Genomic DNA, 24,562 nt, shown 5'->3' on the forward strand with positions numbered 1-24,562 from the left:
GGGCTTGTCCATCCCCATCATGGATGTGAGGATTGTGACCTCTTTTTCCTTATTATTTATGTCCTTGAGGTCGGTTACGCTCACATGTAGAGCCCGCATCCTCCTCCTTTGTTCCTCTTCGAGGGTCATGTTAATAAGAGTGGGTGTACAAGGAGCTTCCTTACCTTTCCCTTTCTTGGTGGCCTCCATCCATTTTTCGGCCTCCTCTACTTTCGTTTGTGTTGCGGAGATGATTGCGGCCCATGACTTCTTCCTTCTCCTCATCTTCCTTGATAACCCATATTTCTTCTCTTATGGTATTCAATTCTTCCATCATGGATGGCTGAATTTCGCCTTCTTCGAGCCGCCCACTTTTTGCTGCAAGAAGTTCACCTTGGAGAGTTCGGATTGTGGCTTCTTGTGAAACCGCTTGCTCTTTGACGCGAGAAATCCTTTCGCATCGGTTCTTCTTCTCCTCTTTCCATTCCTCCATCTTTTGAAGAAATGTTACTTCCATCGCTTTCTTCCACTCCTTCACTTCAACCTCAAGTGTTGATATCCGCTTGTTGATGATCGAGAACTTCATGTTGAGAGGGAGGCGGGCTATAGCCACTGGGAAGGCCATGTGAAAGGGGGTCAATGGGTAGCCCAATGGAGGGAGACCATGTCCTAAAGGACCTAAACCATGGTGTGGTGTTGTGTGTGTGATGAGGCGGGGCTATGTGGCAATTGGCTTGATAGGGGCAACCTGCTCCCTTCCTTGGAAGCAGGGCCTCCTTCGAAGCAGCCAACCCCCTTGCTTAACCAAGCCCTTGAAACGGATGAAGTCTACCCTACTACCTGCAAGCGTGGTATATTTACCTTTTATGACCGCCAATCCATTTTGAAAGTTAGTGCTAACGCTACTCTGTATACTCCAGCTCGCAGCAGGAACAGGCCTTGGTTGTGGGTTGACCACCAGTACAGTCCCAGGCTACGTTTTAGGGTTTGCGCACTCCTGTTTCGCACACTGCTGCGTTTTAGGGTTCAGGTGCGAGGCTGGGGCAGGTGAAGGTGCTCGCGCTGCTGTGTTTAAGGGTTCGCACCAGGCTGGGACAGGTGCAGGTGCTCGTGCTGCTGTGTTTTAGGGTTCAGGTACCAGGCTGGGGCAGGCAGCAACAGCAGTAGCGTGCAGGCAACAGCAGCTCGTCAACAGCAGCAGCCAGCAGCCCGTCAGCAACAGCAGCGCCCCGTCAGCAGCTATATATATATATATATATATATATGTATGTATGTATGTATATATATATATATATATATATAGAGAGAGAGAGAGAGAGAGAGAGAGAGAGAGAGAGAGAGAGAGAGAGAGAAAATGAAATGAAATGTTATATTAACGTCTTCAAAAGGCCAAAATGACCTATGAGACCAATCAGTTACAAAATAGTGAATCTAATACCATGTCTGGGTACAAAAGAACTAGAAAAGAACTAGAAGTGGAACAAAATACTACTACTACTACTACAATCTAAAACTACGTGGGTGTAGCAGCTGATACAATAGGTACCCGGTAAACTGGATGTAACAGTGTGTGAAACAAAGATGGAAGAAATGGTGAGGATCCATCCTCATCTGCACTCTGGATGTCGAGAGAGTATGGCTCGAATCTTCTGTTGTAGTCTCCGTCGATGCTGTGTAGCTCCTCTCCTCAGTCGCGGTCGTCTGTATCTCTGTAGCTCCAATGCTCGGTCGATGAGAGTGCCAGTAGTGGTCGAATGAGTGTGGGACGAGCTCTGCAGTGGTGGCTGCTCCTCTGGCTGTCCCATATCTAGTGAAAAGAAATCTGTAATGTGTCTCTGGGACTGCCTCTCTCTAGCTCTCCCCAGTAAAGTGTCTCTATACCTGTGTAACTCAAGTAGATATAGTCCAAGACATCTCTGATCCTCATAACTCATGACCCTAGATAGAGGACCAAAACCCTCTCTGAATAAGCAGTGGAAACGCCCCCGTATCTCATAGAACACTGTGCAATGACATATGTAGTGCAACTCTGTCTCTGGCTCTCTCTGGCATAATCGGCATATCCTGCTGTCTGCTGGTATCCCTCTGAATCTACCGGTCTCAATCTCGAGCTGATGTGAGGATGTGCGTATCTGACCAATGGCACAACGCAAACCATGAGACATATGTGTGTCCATGTAGCTGGGTCGAATCACAAACCCATCTCCTGTGAGGTGGAGAAGATGCTCTCTATAGAAAGCCATCTTCGTGCTCAACTCCTGAGGCGGCTCTATCCATGTCCTCCTGGTGTCGAGCTGGATCAGGTCCTGACGAATGAGTCTAGTGATCTCCACCCGTGTAAGAGACAGCGAGGGTGCCTGAAGAGAATACTGGAAAGGGGGCAACCTGTCCATGGTGAAGCCATGCGTCTGAAACCATGAAGTCATCTGTGCATACCAGCATGAAGTGTCCCCCTGTAGAGCTAACTGTCTGGAAGACTCAAGGGCCAATCTAGCATATCTGTCTCTAGTAGTATCCCATAGGCTGTGCACAAAGGACATTGATCTGGTAAGCGCCTCAATCTCCATGGGGGGGGCAGCTAGCTCTGCTCGAATGATCGCGTGAGGTACGGAGGCCTTGGCTCTAATCAATCGGGAGATCATAGATACCAAGGGCCTCTCCATACGTCTCCAACCATCCTGGCCTACAGAAGGTCCCCATACCTGTACCCCATACATCATAGCTGAGGCTACTAAAGTATCAAAGAGCCATAACTTTGTCCGAGGTTCCTGGAACTGAACCTGCGAACACATCCTCTCCAAGCCTCCCAAGGCCGCATAAGCTCTGGTCAGTCTAGTCTTTGCTGCTCTCCCCAAAGAAAACCTCGGCCCAGTGAAGACTATCCCAAGGTAAGTGTATGCATCTGTATACTCCACAATCTCTTGACCATACGTGAAGGTCGGTGCCGATCTCCTGATCCACTGCGGTGTGGTGTTAAACACCATGACCTTGGTTTTACCAAGGTTTACAGACAATCCACTATCCTCTGCAAAACTGTGTAATGCATCCAACTGTCGCTGCATACCCTCTGGTGAGTCAGAGATCAAGACAATATCATCAGCATATAACAACAATGGGATCCACGTCCCTGCCAGCTGGGCACCTCTATCACCCTCTCTGTCAATGTAATCAGACACCTCATCAACATACATACCAAATAGAGTAGGAGACAATGGGCAACCCTGTTTCACCCCGATAGTGGAGTGAACTAAGTCAGATATCCCCTCTGGGGTGCGTACATGTCCCATCACTGATCTGTATAAAGCCATAATCCCCCAAATCAACACTGTGGGCACCCCCATCTCCTGCAGTCTGCGCATCAGTCGAGCTCTCGGTACCATGTCAAATGCTTTGCGGAAATCCACAAAACTACAATAAATCCGTCTCCCATGTGACCTGCCCTCCTCAATGATAGCTCTGAGTGTCAGAATATGGTCAAGAGTGGAGAAACCCCTCCTGAAACCTGCCTGTCCCTTTGCCCGTACACCCTCACCCTCTGCCCAGTTACTCAACTGCTGCTCAATAATGGATGCATACAATCGTGCCAGTGTGTGTCCAACCATAATAGTGCGGTAATTTCCAGGCTCTGTAGGATCACCTGCCTTGAATATAGGCACAATAGTAGACAACCTCCAAGTCTCAGGTAATCCCTCACACATGGCACGATTGAACAACACTGCAAGAACCTCCATCAGCATATCCCTAGCATGTATAAAGTGCTCCGCTACTAGACCGTCATGATCGTAAGCCCTCCGGGTCCTCATCCTGTCAATGGCTCTCTTTACCATCTCAGTGGTAAAGAAGGTGCTCGTAGGTGGACATGGCTCTGTAGGATCTGGAAGGGGATCCTGCCCAGGAACCGTATATAACGATGCCGCATACTGGCCCCACACATCAGGAGAAGTAATCACTGGGGGAGGGGAGTGCTCATGGAAGAGTCGCCATGCCTCGCCTGAGTCTCTACTCAAGAACAACTGATACAAGTCTCGCTCCATCTGGGCCAGGTAAGCTCGTTTCTTCTTTCGCACAAGGCGTCGGAAAGCAATCCGCGACTGTCTGTAGGTGATGACTCCTAAATGAAGATCCCTCTGAAGTTGGGCTCTCATCTCTCTGCACTCCTCATCATACCAACTATTCTGGGGCATGCTCCCAGAATGTCGCCTCCGATCCGGTTGAGTGTGTGGGTATGCCTCTGATGCTGCATCATGTAGTGTCTCAATCAATAAAGTAGTGCACTCCTCTACTGAGAGGCCTGGAGCAACTGTGCATAGACGATCCCAGATCGCCTCTGTATAAACCGAGTCAGTCTCTGGTGTAAATGTATAACGGGTGTGTGACCTGCCTCCTGATTTCTGGGCTGTACTAAACTGAAAAGATACAGACAGTGTCAAGAGAGCATGATCCACTGCTACGCCCACTGGTCTGGCTCCCACCATGAAATCCTGAATACAAGGAATAAAGCTCGGCTGTGTCATAACATAGTCCACTGTACTGGCCCCATGTCTGTGTGGAAAGCATGTGAAGCCTGCTGCTCCAGGAAACCGCTGTAAGCCATTAAGTATGGCTAGCCCATGTGTAGTCGTCATCTCCGTGAGGTATCTCCCATACTCAGTCTGCTCTCTGTCATGTGAGCATCTGTCAAACCCCAGCTCACCCACATCCAACTCTCTAAGCATCTCATCTGAGGTGTCGTAGAAGACTGTCTGACAGTTGCCCGTTCGAGCATTGAAGTCTCCTAGGAGGATGATATCACCATCCCTAGAAAACTCCCATATATCATCATCTAGAATTGAGAAAGGCGACTGGCCTCTGGATACAGCATATACTGACGTACTGGGGGGGAAGTAACATATAGCAATATATAGAAATCGACCTGTGTCAGCTCTCAGCCTCACCCACATGTATCTAGCCTGATCATCTCTCCGTACAATATGTAGTAGTGGCTGTAGCTCCTCCCTAAACAACACCGCTACTCCTCCTGAACCTCTACTCCCATGCTCAGATCTCGTGACTGTTCTGTGGGCTGTCTCCCATTTGTATCCCACCACATGTGGCATCAGTTGGCCAGGGGCCTGGTGAGTCTCTGAAAAGAAAACAATGTCCTTGTCTCTGAAACTGTCCTCAAAGGCACCAACATCCAACCTCATAGACCCATTACAATTCCAAGTCGCCATCCTCAATGTGGTCCCATAGGTCTCGCACCGTCATGTAGAGCGCCGCTCTACAATCACCACCCGACCATCTCTGTAAAAGGCCATCTTCCCCTTCTCCCTTGCCGCTTGAATCTCGGGCATTACTTCTCTCATATGCGCAAGTTGTGAGAGAGTGAGGTCATCGAGAGAGAGAGAAAAGAAAGAAAGAAAGAAAGAAAGATTTTTAACGTCTATGTCAGGCCGAAATCGGCCTATGAGACAAATCAAATGTACATGGTGTGTATGTCATCCGTCTATCGGAAAGACAAATGAAACAAAACTGATACAAAACTGAACTGAATGTAGGTAGTGGAGTATCTGAGGAGGGATGGATGGAGCTCTATCTCTAGGGGTATATGCATGTCTATATGCTCAAGGTAGTACAATCATGAGAATGCATCAAGCTATCTAGCTCCATCCTGTACTAATGGGGGGATGTAAGATGTGGTACATGGGCGGGTCTGGTGCCAAGGCTACCCGGATGAAAGCTGTCGGGTCGGCCCTCATCTGAGCCACTCGCTCCTCAGTGGCACGGCGCTCCCGGGCTAGAGAGAGAGAGAGAGAGAGAGAGAGAGAGAGAGAGAGAGAGAGAGAGAGAGAGAGAGGAGGTGAATGAACCGTTTGGTGTGAAGAATGTGGTATGTGCAGTTGAAAAATTGGGAGATCTCTTATACGATTGTGATGCGTTTACAATCTGCTCAATCGGTTCTGCAGCAGATGTATTTGTGATGGAGCTTACAGATCAGGCATTCTTTGTCTTTTACATTTTGTATACCCTTTGGCATATGAGATGGGGGTCACTGTTTTGTGCTTACACGAACTTTTTTAACAGCTCCAAAAAATCAAAGTTGAACCTGTTTTGATACATTATCTGCAGAGTGCCAAATCTCTAAAAGGTGGAATTTGTTGAGTGCAAAGCTGCCCAAGATAATACTGAATTCTTCAAGACTTAAAGTAAAATTAAAAACTTATGGGTTCTTTGTATGCGCTGCTAGGACTTGAGCTCCGAGCTTCTACAAGTACACGATTGAAGTCGGCGTTGTACAGCTTTACGGCACCAGGAGGCCCCATGTATCCCACCAGAGATGTTCGTCGTGTGGCATGGAATACTTTAGACTGCCTTTTTCCAGTAAGTTTTGTACCTTCTGCAATTTCCTCACACACAAAATATCAGTTAAAGTAAAGCAATACTCCTTGTGTGTGTGCTTGTATGCAAATATATCTGGCAGGCATGGGCATCGAGTTTGGACTTGTACACCATCTGCACAGGAGCTTGATGTAGCCATAATTATGGTTGACTCACAATTAATAACAAAGTTACAACCTCCATGCTTAAGTGGTGCATTTTTAGAAGCCTTTGGAAAGCCCTCATAGAAACGATATATCCTCCTTCCTGGGGCTCTACCTCCTCACTAATACCTCTAGGTGTGGAGATGCTATCAAATTTTGAAACACCATGTCTGATACCTTTTGGGACATTAGCTTCTCCAAAAGGAGGGTGCCTTGGCAGGTATTGGCAACTTTGCTAACTCGTTCTTACCTTGAGAAAAGCCTCCGAACAAAAGACGATGCACGTAACTCTAGACTCCTGCCTCCAACAAGGTTTACAAAGCTACTCAATGGTCTTCTCTAGCGATAAAAAAATGCTGAATTCGGCACTCTTAACTTCTGAAGTTAGTTGCATACAAGGAGTGCTTGCCACTCTATTAAGCACATCAAGAGGCAATGAAAAATGTCAAAATTTGAATTTTGTATAGAAGGATAGAATCGTACAACAATAGCATCATGCACTCTATGAATTGCAGAAGCAATGCAAAAAGGATTACATGCAAGAGGAAGTGCCCTCGAGTCATGGAAGATGTGCTAATCTTGCTCCAATTGAATCTTGAAAAGCTCTCTTGTTCAATAGCTGGCGCTGTTTGCAGGTCATCAACAAATTTTTTTGGAAACATATAAGCTAGCTTGGGCGAATTTTTTCCCCTTCCCTGCAAAGAGTTGAATCTAAGCCTTCTAGCTGAAGAAAGTAGACAGAGCTTACTGATGTCTGTGGTGACCATGTTTCTGAGGGCATCTGACTACATTGCTGCTTTGTGAGATTACATTGCTCCCTGTGGATTTCTGTGAAGATTATTGTGGAGTTTCAATCAATGCATTCGATATCTCCGAGTACCAGATGATATGGGCCTAGGCATCTATGCTCTCTATGAGCAGATGACTGGGTTCATATGATGTCCCCGTGGTTTATCAGATCCCGTTGCTAGCACCGTAGGTGCGAAGCAAGAGTGTCCCGCTCTCCTTGGCACTTTTTGGGCTTTACTTGCATGAGGTGGTAAGAGTACTTCTCTCTGCTATTGGAGAGGGAGTGGATCTTTGAGGGACTAGTCCCTATGATGCTTTACATCAATGACATCATTTTATTCTCTGAGTTACAGGAGGGTGTAGATCAGCACCTTCAGAGAGATCAGACGTGCCATCAACATGGCAAGTAGGGGGTGTTGGACCTCGTAGATGTCGCTGAGCTTGTAGATATCATGCCCCGAGGCTACATCAGGAGGAGGTCAGAGAGATCAAGCTATACTCACAGCTTGGAAATGGATGGAGCTAACCAGATACATGAATTACATGGTTGTAGTCTATGAGCATATAGGGATGCCTTTTCTACCCCTAGAGTTAGAGCTCGGTCCACTCTTCGATGTACTATCATTTTTGGACCGTTGCCCCTTCGTTTGGATGGCAAGAATACTTACTGATTTTCATTCATTTGCCTCAGAGGCTGATTTTGACCTCTAGTAGACGTGAATATAATCTGTGTTTGTGTGTGTGTGTGTGTTTTGATGTCAAATGTATGGAGAGACCCAAGCATGTAAACTCCAACCATAGTGTAGGGCAATCATCTTTGTGCATAGACTTCAAATAGACACCTATGTATATTGATATGGTTGAGAAAATGTTACGGAAGAGAGTTCCAAATGATCCAACACCAGAAAGCAAGCGGGAAGTTTTGAAGTAAGTCATTTGCACTTGTGGGGAGGAATGCTTTGCCATGAAGCATGTCTTGCAAAGGCATCAATAAAGGTAGCTCAAAGAAGAAATGGTTTGATATGGAATGTAAAGAAGCACGAAAGTACTTGATGAGTTTAGAAGCAAACAAAGATAAGAAAGAGTATCAGAAGCATCTACATGCATACAAAACACTACATAAAAATAAGAGGAGGTGGGAAGTCAATCAACAATTTTTCCAAGCTCAAGGGAAGGCACAAGCATGGGAAATATATAGGGCAAGTGTGTTTGAGAGTTTCGGTGGCTTGTTTCTTATGGACATGTATATACATTGCAAGAATTCATATGAGCAACCAAACATCGAAAAGGTGCCGTGGCATAGTTGAAGCATAGTTCTCTTTCAATTATGCCTTCCTTCTTTACCATTGGAGCTATACGTGGAGGGCTTACGAAATTGGCCGTGTGTAGATAGGTGATCTTCAAGGTATCAAGCTTGAAATGATAAAATGGACTAGCAAAGAAACACATTGTTGGACAGTTTAGCATGGCATGTCTCATTATTGGAGTACAAATTGGGTTAAACCTTTAAAGAAAGGGGGAGATTTGAACAATGTAGACAACTAGAGGACTATATTGGTTGGTTATCTTATGATAAAGTTGTTTGGATGCGTCATGGAAATGAAGATAACTGAATGGATTGAAAAGAATGGCAAACGTGCATATGGACAAGCGGGTATCCGACAACATCATAGCATTATGGCCTCATGGAGGAAAGGCAGTTGAAAGGTAAGGATTATCTTGTTGCTTTGTGGAGCTCAACAACGCTCGACACGGTTCCTCAAAAAAATCATTAGAGACATATGGTGTGGTAGTGGCCTGAATAAATGAGAGAAACCATGGTAGAAAGCATGTTACAAATAGTGTCGTAGATTCCGCCACAAATTGCGACGTGATTTGTGGGATCATGGATGCCGACCTGGTAGTTGGGCCATTTTTTTGGTGGTAATTTTTGAAAGCTTTGACTTTGAGAGCTTTTTGGGGTGTGAGGTTGGTGGTTAAGCTTCCCCAAGGAAGTTTCCTAGGAAGCTTCCACTTGAGGAGGTTAAGCATCAAGGGCGATTAAGCTTCCCCACAAGAAGTTTCGTAGCAAGATTCTTCTTGAGGCGGTTAAGCATTCCGTCCGTCTATAAATAGGTGCTAGCAAGTGAGTGTGATCAGCATCTCTCTCTCTCTCTCTCTCTCTCTCTCTCTCTCTCTTTTTCTTTTATATCTACTATCATTTTTGTCATTTACCTAAGTGCCTTGGGCATTCTCCCCAAGCGAGCCTCTAGTACATACTCTCGTATATCACTATCTACACACCATGGCATCACATGATGCATCTCCGCATGGGATTGGCGTTGCTAGCACGCTTTAACCCATGGAGGAAACGCTAGTTTCTCCTCTCGACTCCAGACACATGCACGGGCATTTTTCGGCAATCTCTCCTTCTCCATCTCACACTACTTCCGATGCCTCTCTCGTAGTCATGCTCCAACACCAGTCGGAGGAGATGCAGAAGCAACTCTTGGAGATTCGCGCCATACCAGTTTACTTTTTGCCCGCGGCCATGAGCACTTTGCCTTTTCAAAGGGGAGCAGGAGGAGTGCGAAGAGACCGGCATTGACTCTTTGTTGGCGAAATGGATGGTCTACTTTGATTTGTATTATTTTACCAATGCCCAGTGCATCGTTCACATACAAATCATGCTGCAAGGCAAGGCCTACACATGGTGGGCGCATGACTTTAATAGGATGTAAGGGCATTCTGTCTTTGCGCTGTGTGGTCTTGTAACGTTGGCACTCATCACACCCTTTTGTAAAAAGTGATGCATCCTTAAATAAAGTTGGCCACCAATAGCCTGATTGCAGCACCTTTCTAGCAGTCAGGTCTCCTGAAAAATGTCCTCCTGCTATGCCCATATGTGCTTCTTGCAAGATATACAAATATTCATCCTCGCGGGCACAACGCCTAAGAATATCGTCCTTGCCTAGTCTATACAGAGTTCCGGCAATCAAACAATAGGGTTCACATTCTTTTACTAGCCTTCGAGCGATATCCTTACGAAGTTCCTTGGGTGGAAAACCATTAACTAAAAAGTTAACAATGTTCTCACTCCATTCAGGCATAGTCTCAACTATGAATAGGGAAGTATCTGGTAATTCATCATCAACTCCTGTAGGGGCTTCACCATTGGGTATGCGAGACAAATGATCAGCCATGACGTGCCTTTTACCGGGTCTCACTACAATCGTGAAATCAAACTCCAGAAGAATTAACAACCATTGTGTGATTCTTCCTGTGGAGCATGGCTTGTTTACCAGATACAACAACGCTTGATGATCCACATAAAATACAAACTTGTTTGCCAGAAGGTAGTAGCGAAATTTCTTTACTGCATAAACCATTGCTAAACCTTCTCGCTCTGTAGTGGTGTAGTTCCTTTCAGCATCGTTCAATTGACGGCTTGCAAAGCTAATGGGATAGTCCAATTTATGTTCTCCTGGTTGAGTGAGAACACACCCAATAACAAAGTTTGATGCATCAATATGCACATGGAAAATGACATCCCAGTTAGGTGTCCTTAAAATCGGAGCACTTGCTAGTGTTTTCTTCAATTGTTCATAGGCCTGGTCACACTCTTCAGTCCATTTAAATTCAATGAGAAGCTTGTACAAAGGACGTGCTATCTCAGCGAAAAATAAAATAAACCGTCGATAATAACCCACGTGTCCCATGAACCTTTGAACTCCCTTGTAATTGGTTGGTGGTGGTAACTCTAGAATCACTTTAATTTTGCTCTCATCGGTTGAGATACCATTCTTAGATACTATATGCCCTAAAATAACTCCATGCTTGACCCAAAATTGGCATTTGAACGTGTTCAATGAGATACGATATAACCTATACTTTTCAAACACCTTCCGCAAACATGATAGATGTTCTTTCCAAGAAGAGTAAACACAAAGGTCGTCTAAGAAAGCTTCACAAAACTCTCTCAAATATTCTTTAAAAGCAATGTTTATTAATCGTTGGAATATAGCAGGGGCATTTGTTAAGCCAAAAGCCATCACACGAAATGCAAACACGCCAAATTCTATGATGAAGGCAGTTTTAGCTTGGTCCTCTAGCGCTATCGTGATTTGGTTGTAGCCTGAGTACCCATCTAGAAAGCTATAAGCTTCCTTGCCTGCAACTCTTTCGAGTACATGTTCGGAATATGGTAGGGGGTAATGGTCTCTTCTAGTAGCTACATTAACTTTTTTGAGGTCCACGCACACCCTAAGTTTCCCATTCTTTTTTGGCACGATAACTATTGGAGACACCCATTCAGAGTGTTCAATAGGATATATGAACCCACATTTGATAAGCTTTTCTAGTTCTTCTTGAATGATCTTTGTGTACTTAGGATTCATCGGGTAGGGTCTTTGTTGTACGGGCTTCGCAGTGCTAATCATATGTTGGACCACAGAAGGTGGAACACCTTTCATATCATGGTATGTCCAAGCGAATATGTCCTTGAATTCCTTGAGAAGCTCTTTGAGGACCGCCTCTTCAACTTCTGTGAGGTCTTGGGCAATAAAACAGGTTTTGATTCTTCACCGGGGTCGGCTAATTCTATTTCTTTAACTATTGCTGGACCATCATAGATTCCATTATTCCCATCGATAGGTATTCTTTGGGCTTTTGTGTACACAACCTTTGCTTCCCCTGTGGTGTAAGATTTGAAATGTTCTGGTGTAGGATACAAGTCTGTGGATTCTGGTTGTGCTTTGGTCTGTGCTTCTATTTCTGCTTTCTTGTGTTGTCGAGCTAACTCTTGGTTTTGACGCCTCCTTGCAGTGCGGCTCAACTTTGGCTTGTGTATGATCTCTAATTGGTCTATGTCATGGGGTCGTGGTCTACACCACACAACATTTTGGAGATATTCACCCCAATCGTCTACCAATTTTCGATGAGCATCACATGCTCCTATATAACTGAGCCATTCTGCTGAGGATCTCTTCTTTTTTATCCTAGCACGTACATTGGCTCGATATCGACGCCTCTTAAAGTTTTTCTTTTTCTTATTTGAGACCTGCTTTTGATTTGCATTTAGATCTGGCTCACTAAAGGAGTCCTCGTTGGTGTCCTCTTCACTCTCGGAGGAGCTATCATCGGTTGATGTGCTCGGTCCTTCCGAATGTTTTGACTCTGAACTTGCTCCACTCTCTAATTCATGAGATTCAGAATCCGTTTCACTCTGGGAGTCCGTGTCTGAGTCGTGTTGGTCAAATTCTTCTATTGAGCTATCGGTGTCACTGTCAGATTGGTCTACAATTGCCTTGCCCTTAGAAGATGCATGTATGGCACTTATCATGTTCAGAGGTGCAATTTGTGGTACCTCTTCCCCCTCTGGTGTGACCCAAGTGGTTCCTCTATTTCCCCAGGTATCTATGGTTGCAGCTAGGTGTACCCAGTCCACGTTGTCTAATTCCGTCATACCCGGTAACACATCCATGTAAGAAGAATCTTGGCCAATGTCTGTATCCTTCTTACAAGTGTAACAATATTGTAGTGGGGCCGAGTGAACTGTGGTGTCAGAGCGATGATCAATAATGGTTTTACTCCCTAAGGGGTGTACCTTACCAGTCACCAAATCCACTCTAAGGACAGAGTCTTGGAATTGCAAATAGACATGATTTTTAGACCAATCATGAACCATTTGTGCTTCCCTCATGAATGGTCGTCCTAAAATCATTTCATATGACATAAGGTGTTTAGAGAAATCCATTACAATGAACGTATGTCGTACCTTGTGTCCTAGAACTTTGATCTTAAGATCCTTGAGCATCCCCATAGGTTTGGCTATGGTACCATTTACCATCTTTACCACAATGTTAGTAACACTGAGGCGGGGTTTTCCCATGGATTCCCAACAATCTTTTGTAACGATGCTAACTCCCGCACCACCATCAAGAATTCCCTTTATAGTTAATCCCTTGGTAGTGATGGGTAGGGTCGCATTAGACTCGTCGTCTTCAAAATACTGCCCTAATTCGTTAATGGGTACCTCGATCACAGACTCGTGTCCATCTAAGTCAAGTGATTGCACATGATTTTCCTCATCAATCATAATCGAGTCAGGCCTATTTGGTTGCGCAAACTGCGGTAATCCCGTTCGTAGCTCTCCGTTAAGGAATGCTCGAAGTGCAAGGAATAACTCAGGATCTCCATATAGCTTTGCTATGATCGTGGTTCGGACCTCAGAAGACATGAAGTCCACTAGTTTGGCAACATTCATTGGCATTTTGCAGGGTGTAGGTCCTTGACTAGGAACTGGTGAGGATGGAATCTCATATTCCTCAATGGGATCAGGTATTCCTTCGTTAAACATCCTTTCCAACAAGAAAGGTGTATGCTCACTTTCTGATGTCCCGTCCTCACTCCCTTCTTGGATGATACTAGATATGGCTAACGGTCTATGGTTCATGTGGGGTGGATGAACTTGCGTGGGAAACACTGTGTCATGAATTTTGGCATGCATGGGTTCTGGTTCTAGTTTCCTTTGAGTCTCCTCCACTAAACCTCTTAGATGTTTCACCTGCTCAATCTCGTCTACTGGGTTTGGGTACGTCCCAATCTTCTTTTTACGATCCTTCCCTTTTTGCCCCTGCGGTTTATCTTGGGGGTCTTGGATTGGATTTGGAAACACTTGTGCTGTTTTCAGAGGCTCTTTATGGTTTTCTCTTATTCTGTTTTCATTTGGTTCCATGTTACGGTTTTCTTTGTCGGTCTTTCCCTTTGTGGTATTGGTTCTAGTCTCCATTGTCTCGATTGAATCTGAATCATCCTCGAGGTCATTCATATACACGGGGTCATCTCCTGTTCCTATGTTTGTTTCGGAACTTGGCTTTGAATTTCCCGTATTCTGCGACCTCTTCCTTGGTGTCTTCTTTTTCTTTGCTTGGATAACTGACGCGGTATCTCTCTCTTCGAGGATATGGCCTGGCCCTTGAATCATGGACCGCGTAATCGCATAAGCGGGTGCGACGGGTGGTATTGGCGATGTCACACTAGCAATTTCGACCAAATTTAGGGGTGTGATTTTAGGCGCATTTGGGTTATAGGGGCATTGGGCAATCAAGTGATCTATGCCACAACGATTACATGTGAGTATTGGCATTGCAGACGTGCTCCCTTGATTCATTTGCATCTGTGCAGCATTCTTTTGCAGCCTAATAGGGCACTCCGCTGCCCGATGTGGTCCACCACACTCGTAGCATTGAAGAGGTGGCCTCCTAGCCTGGGTGTTGATATTTTGACCTCTGGATGCGAGAGCAGCAGCTTGATAAACCGTCTTGACTTGCCCCCAACAATCTTCCATGTAGTATATAGGACACTCTTCCAATGTATCAAGTCCGTAGGCAATACTAGTGTCTATTTCCTCCTCACAGCCATCTGCATAAGCATTAGATGGCTCGCAACCCACTTGGTTCATAGGGGCGACTCTTGGATGCGGGAGCTGCGGTCCTAGCACAGGAGGTGGTAGCGGTGTAGCTTGTACAACATTTTGAGATCTAGGGACCATGTGTTGCGGTAGTTGCTCAACAGGTGGAGCAGGCATCAATACAGGAGCTCGAGGTGCATCCGTCCAGGCTACAGGTCGTCTATTTGCCATCATACGTTTGATCATTAAACAATCCTTAGCTTGGTGACCATACCTACCACATGCGTTGCAAGTTCCATTAAATTTTACTCTAAACGTAGGGCACTCACTAGTGCTATGTAAGGGTTACGCCCACAACCGACGACTTGAGCAGATTTTGAGTCAGTCTTTCGCGCTCGCTTCATGCAAGTGGACAAGATCGAATGCTACAAGAAACTATACAAGTTGGAGATGGGAAAGAAAAGCTTTGGACGCTTACTATTGGAATTCAAGGACCTCATCCACAAGACAAAAGCCTTGGAAGACCCAGAAGTCATTTTACAGATGCTGTATTTATTCGGATTGCCGCCGGCATACCAAAATGAGGTATTGCGCAATCCCATTGCATCACTGGAGGATATCTACAAGTTTGCAAAGAATTACGACAATACTTTGGCCGTGTTAGGGAGTGGCCTGGCGGGGGGGGGGGGAGGGGAACCTCTAACCGCAACACTTCTATGGGAAAGTTTAAATGCTTCGCTCGATCAACAGCCTTAGATCAATGAATTGCACCTCCATGAAAGAAACTCAAGGAGATTGGCAAAAGCAAAGCTTCTCGTGCCGAGGATCAAAAGAAGATTCGATGCTATGATTGCCATCAGACCGACCACTTGCCCTTAGTAGGATCTCGGAGGTGAATGTTCTTTCATTCAGTGAAATCTCGATTGATTTCTATCTTTCTCTCAAGGGACGTTGCCAGTCAGATCTCCACTTGGTGGGATTTGGTGAAGAGTCCAAGAAGGATCATGTAACCCAAAAAGCAATGGCGGTGTGGACATCATCATCTGGCTACAGAGAAAAAGGTAGCGGAAATGTGTTCCATTCGTAGTGGATTGCTTTTCAAGCAAGGCAAAGTGTGTGTGCCTGTTAATGAGGATATTCGCAAGAAAATTCTGCTGGAGTGTCACGATGCACCAAGCGCGGGACACCTTGGCATACACCATACTTTGGTGTTAGTAAGCCGGTACTTCTATTGGCTGCACTTGAAAGCTTTCATTGAGAAGTATGTGCAAGAATGTTCGCAGTGTCAGCTCAACAAAGCTAAACGTCAAAGGCGTGATGGGCTCTTACATCCTATGCAAATTCCCAATAAGAAATGGACTAGCATTTCTATGGATCTTGTAGTTGGATTACCCCATACCAATCGTGGTCATGACGCCATTTGGGTCATCATCGATTGACTCACAAAGATGGCGCGCTTTATTCTTGCTCGCACCACCGTAAAGAGTTCCGAATTAGCTCAACTCTTTGTGAAGTATTTATATAAGCTTTCTGGTTCATCGAGGAAATTATTAGTGCGGTGATTCCAAGTTCACTGGTAATTTTTGATAGACGGTCTTTCAAAAGTTGGAGACCTACTTTTGCATGTCATCCTTGGATCATCCTGAAACTGATGGACAGACCATACACACTAACGAGACAATGGAGGACATTCTTCGCGCATGTCCCCCATCGTCAATCTGATTGGGAATGGTATCTTTCCCAAAATGAATTTGCTTAAAACACTACTAAGCACTCGGCTATTGGATATAGCCCATACATCCATCTACCTCCATTGGACTTGAAGGCATTAAGATGCATTCCCTGGTCGATTTTTTGCATGACATGCAAGAAATGCTCGCGATCGCTAAGGAAAGCATAAAGACTGCCCAAGATCGGGCCACCTTTTATGCTAACCAGCATTGACAGCCTTGTAATCTTCAAGAGGGGATATTGGGTGTACCTTAAGGTACAAAGGATTTTGAAATGATCCGTACTAGTGAATGCTCGAAATTATCTTTGCAATATTGTGGACCGTTCCAATTATTGGCTGGGTCTCACTCTCAGACTTTGCGTCTAGATGCTCTGAGCAGTGGGAGCCCAAGCCACGCTTATAAAGAGTTACAAGGGATACCAAAAGTAGAGCCCAAAATGTTGCCCCAAAAATAGGCTTACAAAGCAACCTTTTTGTTGGGAGAAGAGGGGGAGATTGACCGCTTAAAATATCCAACACAAGCTTTCAAGCCATCACCATCAACCTATCCACCTCTTCTTCCAATTTCCAAGCACACACACTCACCTAGACTATGACACACACACACACACACACACACACACAGTAAACATAGAATTGACATAGACATGCTTGTAAGAGAGTGTAAGAGATGTGTAAGAGATGGAGACTAGATTAGAGAGTACACAGCAAATAACCATAGCATAAGAGAGTAGAGAAGAGAATCTGCAAGAGAAAGGCCTAAATCTAGCCCCAAACTCCACGGCACCTCTCTTGTGGAGTTGGTATTTAATATATTATTTTGAGTTTAAGGTGCCAAAAATTGAGGCCCCTCTTTTACAACTACTTCACTTTTGTAAATGAGTGAAGCTCATTAGTTCTTGCATGACTCATAAGGGGAGTTCCCACTACAACTATTTACAGAGTTATAGTGGCTTATTGAAATGATATTTTAAAATACTGTGCAAATATAAAATGGCCAAGAGTAATTGCCGTCACCTCTTCATCAACTCCCCGCATTCCACTCTACAAAATCATCATCAACTCAATTAGTAAAATAAATAGACAGCACATAATTAACCATTACTCCAGCTATCCCAATTGCAGCTAACCACTACAACAGGAGGGTGCCCAGTCTCGTGACATCCCTCCACCAGGGATAGCAACTGTCCTCAGTTGCTCAACTGGACCGTGAGTGATGGAAAGTGTGGAGAAGGTCGGGAAAGTTGCGAAAATCTTTTCAGGCATCCATTTGGCATCCTCTCTAGGGTGGCCCTTGAAAGTCAAAAGGTAACGGTTATAAACTATGCTAGTGCATGTAGTCGTGGTCTCATGATCAACTATTTTGTCAGGGATGATTTGCTCTTCTTGGTTTACAAGTGACGGTGGGTCTTCATAAATGTGGTGTGTAGGTAGGGGTCCTCTGAATGGGCGTAAAAGACTAATGTGAAAGGCATTGTGAATGTGCCAATGTAAAGGTGATTAACTATTAAAATGCATTACAAGGTTAGGCTTCTTGTTTAAATAAAGACCATGACCGAAAATATAGTGAGTATCCAAGCATGAGCTAAGGACATGGAGAATGCACAAGATCTTAAGAGTCCTCATGCCCAACATATCCTGCATTACAACCATAGAAGGTGGCCACAAGTGTGATTATCTGAAAAGAAAACTTTACCAAGAATTTAGTACCTGCTAGGGCCAGTAAGCCCAAAGCTACAAGATATGCAATACCATAGCAACTTGTTAAACTTCACTTTTCTATCAAATAAGCAAATGTTATTATGAAGAAATCGGTGTATTTTGTTATATAGACGGTTCTATGTAGAAATAGAGTTAGCATACTAGTAGTAAATAAAGTAATGATGTTATTTTAGCAACTTAATGAGTTGGCATTCAGCTTTTTGAAAAGAATGTAAACCATATAGTAAATCTGATGTTTGAAGCTCACAATTCTCGAGAGAATTTTGTACTTACAAGTGATTGTATTTGTGATCTGTCAACATTAGAACTAAAAGTGGCCTGATTAGTAGCATGAAGATTGAAAAACATATAACATGGAATTTATCAATGATAAACCACATTTGTCAAGTAACGATCCATAAATGATAACAAACTGATTATTATCATGAATGAATGTCAACAAATTTTGTTCTAAACAATTAGAAGGGAGAGGAACTTACAAAAGTGAACAATCATATGCAAAAACACACACTCGATATGTTAGATGACCAAAACAAATCCAATGTGGTAGCTTATCGAGTGGAGAGGTTCCAAGGCAATTTATTTGATATGTAGACCCGTGGTGAGATTATCCTTAGCCAGGGATGATGAAACTTGGAGGCGATGTTCCTCAACATCAATTGTCAGAGCACTTGTCAAAAAATACCTCAACCCAAGACTGCTTGGTCTTGATTAGTAGCTATAGAAAGTTTCAGTGTTGAACCATAATTAGTAAGGGAAAATATTAAATAGTAGTTTAGGTATGATGGATGAGTGCTCCATATGCCGGAACCCAATTTAACAATTATCTATGAATATAGACACTTTATACACCATCTAGTTAATGTGTGTCCCATTGGTGTGGGTCTTGATGAAATTGGATCGATCATGTTTAGACTAGATGTAGTGAGTTTGTTAACCAAATAACTCACCTAAAAATTCTTCATGTGTAATAAAAAATAAATGAAAGTGAGTCATGTCATTTGCGAAGATCCCGATCGAAAGGATCCTAAAAGCTATATCTATATTTGTCTTTGATTGGTAGTCGGGCAGCTATTGCGAGTATGGCCTAGGTGCCATGGGCAGTTAACTAATTGTCTCAATGGTCGAGAAGTAGCAAGGATGGGTGGCTAAGGAAAAGTGGATATCTTCTGGGATTTTAAAACTAGAAATAAAGGTTGCAAATAAACAATGTGAGGGAAAAAAAAAAATCATTTTTCCAACATACAAATTTCCTTTTCTTGAATTTTCCAAGAGGAAATTTTAGAAAATTAGGTTTAGTTTTTTTTTTTTTTTTTCGGGTTTATACACTATCTTTCTCTATTTTGGGGTAGAATTTCTCCTTTACTCTATGCCCTAAACTGGCATTTGTTCGAAATTAAAAATTGCACGATATTAAGCTGAGACACATTCTTTTGCGAACACGAGGGATGGACCATGAATTCCGGGGGGGGGGGGGGCTTTGCAGACTAAAAGTATTGAGTGAATGGCCGCTTTTAGGCTTGAGTGAATGGCCCCTAGGTTAGATGGTAAACATGCAGTGGGCGGCCGGCCAATGCTTAAGTAACCACTGAAAGTTAAGTGGTATGTGAATGCATGGGGAAAAGAAGTGGCAGTGAGCAGTCGACAGTGCGTAGGGTCTGAGGACGACAACGCGAGGGAGTTGGTGACTGGCTCACGCCGTTTCAGGCAGTGCGTATGAATACAAAGGCATTCACAAGTCTTATGCGATCTGTTTGATGCCAACAACCGTCAGTTTTGCTTTATACGGGTATAGGCTGTCGTTCCTGCCATTTGGTACCATTTTAGAATGACATAGATAATGCTCTCTCTGTCTCTCCCCCTCAATTGCAGCTTTGCTTCGGGTACAACACAGCAGTGAAACTGCAAAGTTTGGCAAGCTTGGAGTCCCTCTTGAGCCTCACATCCATGGGCCACCTTCATTGCAAATTTGTTTTCAAAAGACTTCTAATTTTTTCTTTTCTCTGTCCGATGTTATTACCTTCTCTAGAATCACTTCTTTGAACTTTCATAAATTACCAATTAACTTCTTTTTAATTGGCCTCTACTTCCTCCTCCTCACAACCATAACAAATAGCAAAAACAAAAGACAGAGAACAAATAATAGCCATACCTTTCTTTTTCTCTCGATGGGCGTCAATCAAAATTTCAGATGATTAGCCGAGAATAAATTTGATTAAAGCTAATCAAATTTCCAGTTTGAAAATTCAATTTTTCATAATGTGGTTGCTCCACTTCAGTCCACAAGAGTTAGCCAATAAATTGAATTTTAAGCTTGTCATATCGGATTTTGATCGTCGATAAGTGGAAATAATTAGCCGGTTTGCCAATTAATCGTAAGGTAAGCCTTCATACTGCAAACTCGATGCTGCGATTTCGTAATTTGCTCCTTAAAATTTGAATTCGGTGCCGATTTTCCTCGAACCAGAAGCTTTGATACCACTGTTGGGAGAAGAGGGGAAGATCGACCGCTTAAAATATTCAACACAAGCTTTCAAGCCATCACCATCAACCTGCCCACCTCTTCTTCCAATTTCCAAGCACACACACTCACCTAGACTATGACAAACACACACACACAGTAAACAATGACATAGACATGCTTGTAAGAGAGTGTAAGAGATGTGTAAGAGATGGAGACTAGATTAGAGAGTACACAACAAATAACCATAGCATAAGAGAGTAGAGAAGAGAATCTTCAAGAGAAAGGCCTAAATCTAGCCCCAAACTCCACGGCACCTCTCTTGTGGAGTTGGTATTTAATATATTATTTTGAGTTTAAGGTGCCAAAAATTGAGGCCCCTCTTTTACAACCACTTCACTTTTGTAAATGAGTGAAGCTCATTAGTTCTTGCATGACCCATAAGGGGAGTTCCCACTACAACTATTTACAGAGTCATAGTGGCTTATTGAAATGATATTTTAAAATACCGTGTAAATATAAAATGGCCAAGAGTAATTGCCGTCACCTCTTCATCAACTCCTCGCATTCCACTCTACAAAATCATCATCAACTCAATTAGTAAAATAAATAGACAGCACATAATTAACCATTACGCCAGCTATCCCAATTGCAGCTAACCACTACAACAGGAGGGTGCCCAGTCTCGTAACACTTTTAAAAATAAAGTTCTCTCTCTCTCTCTCTCTTGCTAAATTATGTGAAATAAAGCAAGTCCAAAAAGTTGCGTAGGAATTCCGTACGATCAGCCATCGCTTTTTGCGTAGACTGTCTGTACAGCTTGCCGTACCAATCTGCCATGTCAGTCTGAATCCGTACGTTGCCGGCCACGTCACTGCCTGCCAGCGTCATTATTTCCGCCAGCATCACTGCCTGCCATGTCATCATTTCTGGCAGCATCAGTGGGACTGTTCCATGCCAAGAGAGGGTGTGTGTGGGACAACCACGTCACCAGTTTGTGACATACCCCCCTCTTGAAAGCATTGTAATCGCCCTCGATTACGCCTGCAAAACAGATAGAAGCCATAAACTATCTTAGCATACACTGAGTGTTAGTACTGACGCACTAGGAACACACATCTAGCACATGTACCAATCGACAATCACATCACCCGGCGTCACCTGACATCACAGCACATCACATGACAAATCACATTTAACATTCATTCGGATCTCAGACCATGATTTATCGGCAATGCAATTAGCAATCGCATCTAGATTCACTCAGGACCTCATAGATGCCCGATTGATTAATCCCTATTGCAACCATGTCTATAGAGATCATTTAGACCAAAATGCTACAGTTATTTCATCTATCAGTTCCTGCACTTAAACAAGTCAAGGACAAATCAATATCATATTATCGGGAATTCTAGTTCATAAAGTCATACAATAGAATACTGTCAGCTCACAGTATTCCTGAGACTCAAAGAGACATCAGTGACTTTAATATCAAAAATCGAGGCAATCTCTTGTGCATACCCGTTGCACCATATTCCGCCCAAGCTGAGTTCGGGGTTCCATTTGGAATAGACTATGCTAAACCAAAAGCTTCAAGGTAAAGATTCACAATCTGAGGAGTATCTGCTAGGTCCTCCTCCTCCATCCACTTCGCATCCAATGCAGGATAGTTCTTGAATTTAACCAAGAACCGCCTTATCACTTTACCCTTAATCTTTCTGTCTTTATGTGGCAATATCTGTTCGGGAACAAGGATCTCCTCGTTTTCTTCCACTTCGGGTTGCTCATAAGGCTCCCCATCTTCGGGCACATCGCCTTTAAAAGGCTTCAAGAGACTTACCTGAAAAGCATTGTGAGTCCTCCAAGTGTCGGGCAGCTTTAGTCTAAAGAAGACATCATCTATCTTTTCGGAGATCTGGAAAGGTCCGTAGTATCACATACTAAGCTTTGGAAAAAGCCTCTCCTTTCCCTTTTTCTTTCTCAGGCGTGCCTTCTCAAAACGTAAGAGCACCCAATCGTTCTCCTTCAATTTCAAATCACCACGATGGCGATTTGTTGCCTTTTTCTGTCTTTCTTGAGATTTTTGCAATGCCTTGCGGACCTTGGCAAAAGCCGTGTCCAAGTCACGCGTGTACTCATCGGCTTCAAAAATTTTATCTTTCGTGCTTAGGTAGGGTGGAACGTTCGTAGCACCTTCAATAATCTCAAATGGCGCCTTCCCCGTCGAAGTGTATTGTGCTATTGTAGGCAAATTCCACCAAAGGTAAATACTTTTCCCATTGAGTCTTCAGATCCGAGATGTAAGACTTCAATAAATCTAGTACCATTGAATTGGCAATCTCAGATTGCCCGTCAGTCTGCAGGTGGAAAGATGACGAGAACTGCAACCGCGTGCCAATGTTCTCCCAAATAGCCTTCCAAAAAAAACTCGTGAATCTGGGGTCGCTGAGCCTCGATGAAGAGAGTCTCCTTGTATGGTCTCCTTTACAATATAAAACGGACAATGTGAGTTGGGGGGGATCTCCCTTCACTCGGAGGTGTGGTATGCTTGCTAGGTGCTTCATGGAAGACCTTAAAAAGGATCTGTGAATGTCAGAACGGCTTTTTTTTATCACAATTACATGGTTCTTCGTTCTACCATCTCAGAAGTTTTTAAACTGGCTGGTCACTTAGATAGCCTTAGGTTCATTTTGTTGTTCATGTATTGCAGTGAAATTGCATTTAGTTTCAAGCATTGTGCACAAGAAGGTATTTGAACTTTAGGCAGATGGAGAAAATGCAACAGGGTGATGGGATGATAAATTGCAAAGCATTTCTGTACATTGTGAGTTTCCTTTGCATGGCATATTGCTTGAATATGTTTGCAGACATCATGAAGCGGAATGTTTGAAGGGACAAATACGAGAGGCGTTTTTAGAAGATCTAGATAGCTGAATTCTGCAACAAAGAGCTCCTTGAAGCTGAAGTCTTTCTTAATTGGTTGATAATTTCTGTTGGGGTGCACAGGCACAAGAAGTCTTTGTCTACCTTTAGCCTGATCTTTCACCAATTGTGTTTTCATATCCTTGAAAACATCTTTGTGATTGGGCAAATTAATTAAGCTTGTTCTAGTTTGTAGTTGTTTTCTCATTAAAATAATGTTTTTCCATATGATTTCTTTTCTATTGAATAACCACACGGATTAAGATGGTTACAAACTTGAATGATTGCAGGTGGGGCGCAATTCTCGGCATTTAATTAGCTTCTTCTTTCGCCTACTTCACCCTTATTATTGGCCAGCATCCTTTTGGAACTTTGTGCTCACTTTACTTGCAGGAATGTACAATAAAGTATTTTATGTTTGGCATTGGGTTACGGGCACTATACAGCCACAACATAGGCACGATTGAGTGCTCTGTTGGTGGTGTTCCTTTCATGCGCCTTGGATTGTTTTTCTACTTTTATCATTTGTGAATCACATCAATGTATATGCAATGGGTTGCTTTATGCTAACAAAATCCCAGATTTGATCCTCACCCTCGTATGTGGGTGTTTTATCTGTACAAAAGGCTCAGCTAATTGCAAACCTGTAGTTTATGGACCCTCTAGTGAGTACAAGCCAGTACAAGGCCTTGGCTTAGAACAAGGTTAATAAGTTCATAATGATAAGATATCTCTTAGCCTGGAGGTTACATGATGATTTGAACAATTTTGGTTTTGCTTGTGCCACTTTGTTTGCTATTTGTGAACATTGTCTGATTATAATATTTCCCTTTTAGAAGGCAAATATTGTATGGTCCTCAGCTAGATCTTCTTCTTGTTATTTCAAAATGGTGATACAAGCAGGGCCATGAACCATTACTTAAAGACATTGATGTGCAATTAATCCCAATAAACTATATACACTAAATCAATGAAATAATACAAGGGGCAAGAGCTATCCCCAATCTTGCCCGACTCATTGGAAAAACGCCATAACCCATCAATGG

The 24,562-nt window shown here is 43.5% G+C and overlaps 1 protein-coding gene across 4 annotated transcripts in view; it reads left to right on the forward strand.

The window, feature by feature from the left end:
* The window catches only part of LOC147458291 (K-stimulated pyrophosphate-energized sodium pump protein), a 109,463-nt gene extending 85,193 nt beyond the window's left edge, over positions 1-24,270 (forward strand). For 2 of the 4 annotated variants that reach the window (XM_086512958.1, XM_086512960.1), the window contains 4 exons: positions 5,859-5,956; positions 6,043-6,106; positions 6,206-6,339; positions 23,807-24,270. In XM_086512958.1, the coding sequence (XP_086369084.1) occupies positions 5,859-5,956; positions 6,043-6,106; positions 6,206-6,339; positions 23,807-23,983 (473 nt within the window). In that variant the 3' untranslated portion in view covers positions 23,984-24,270. The remainder of the gene's footprint in view (positions 1-5,858; positions 5,957-6,042; positions 6,107-6,205; positions 6,340-23,806) is intronic. The other 2 variants (XM_086512959.1, XM_086512961.1) reach the window with 2 other exon arrangements.
* The last annotated feature ends 292 nt before the right edge of the window (positions 24,271-24,562 follow it).

Source organism: Adiantum capillus-veneris, chromosome 5 (genome assembly GCF_014529385.1).
Source record: "Adiantum capillus-veneris isolate H3 chromosome 5, ASM1452938v2, whole genome shotgun sequence".
In the NCBI taxonomy this organism is placed as follows: domain Eukaryota; kingdom Viridiplantae; phylum Streptophyta; class Polypodiopsida; order Polypodiales; family Pteridaceae; genus Adiantum; species Adiantum capillus-veneris.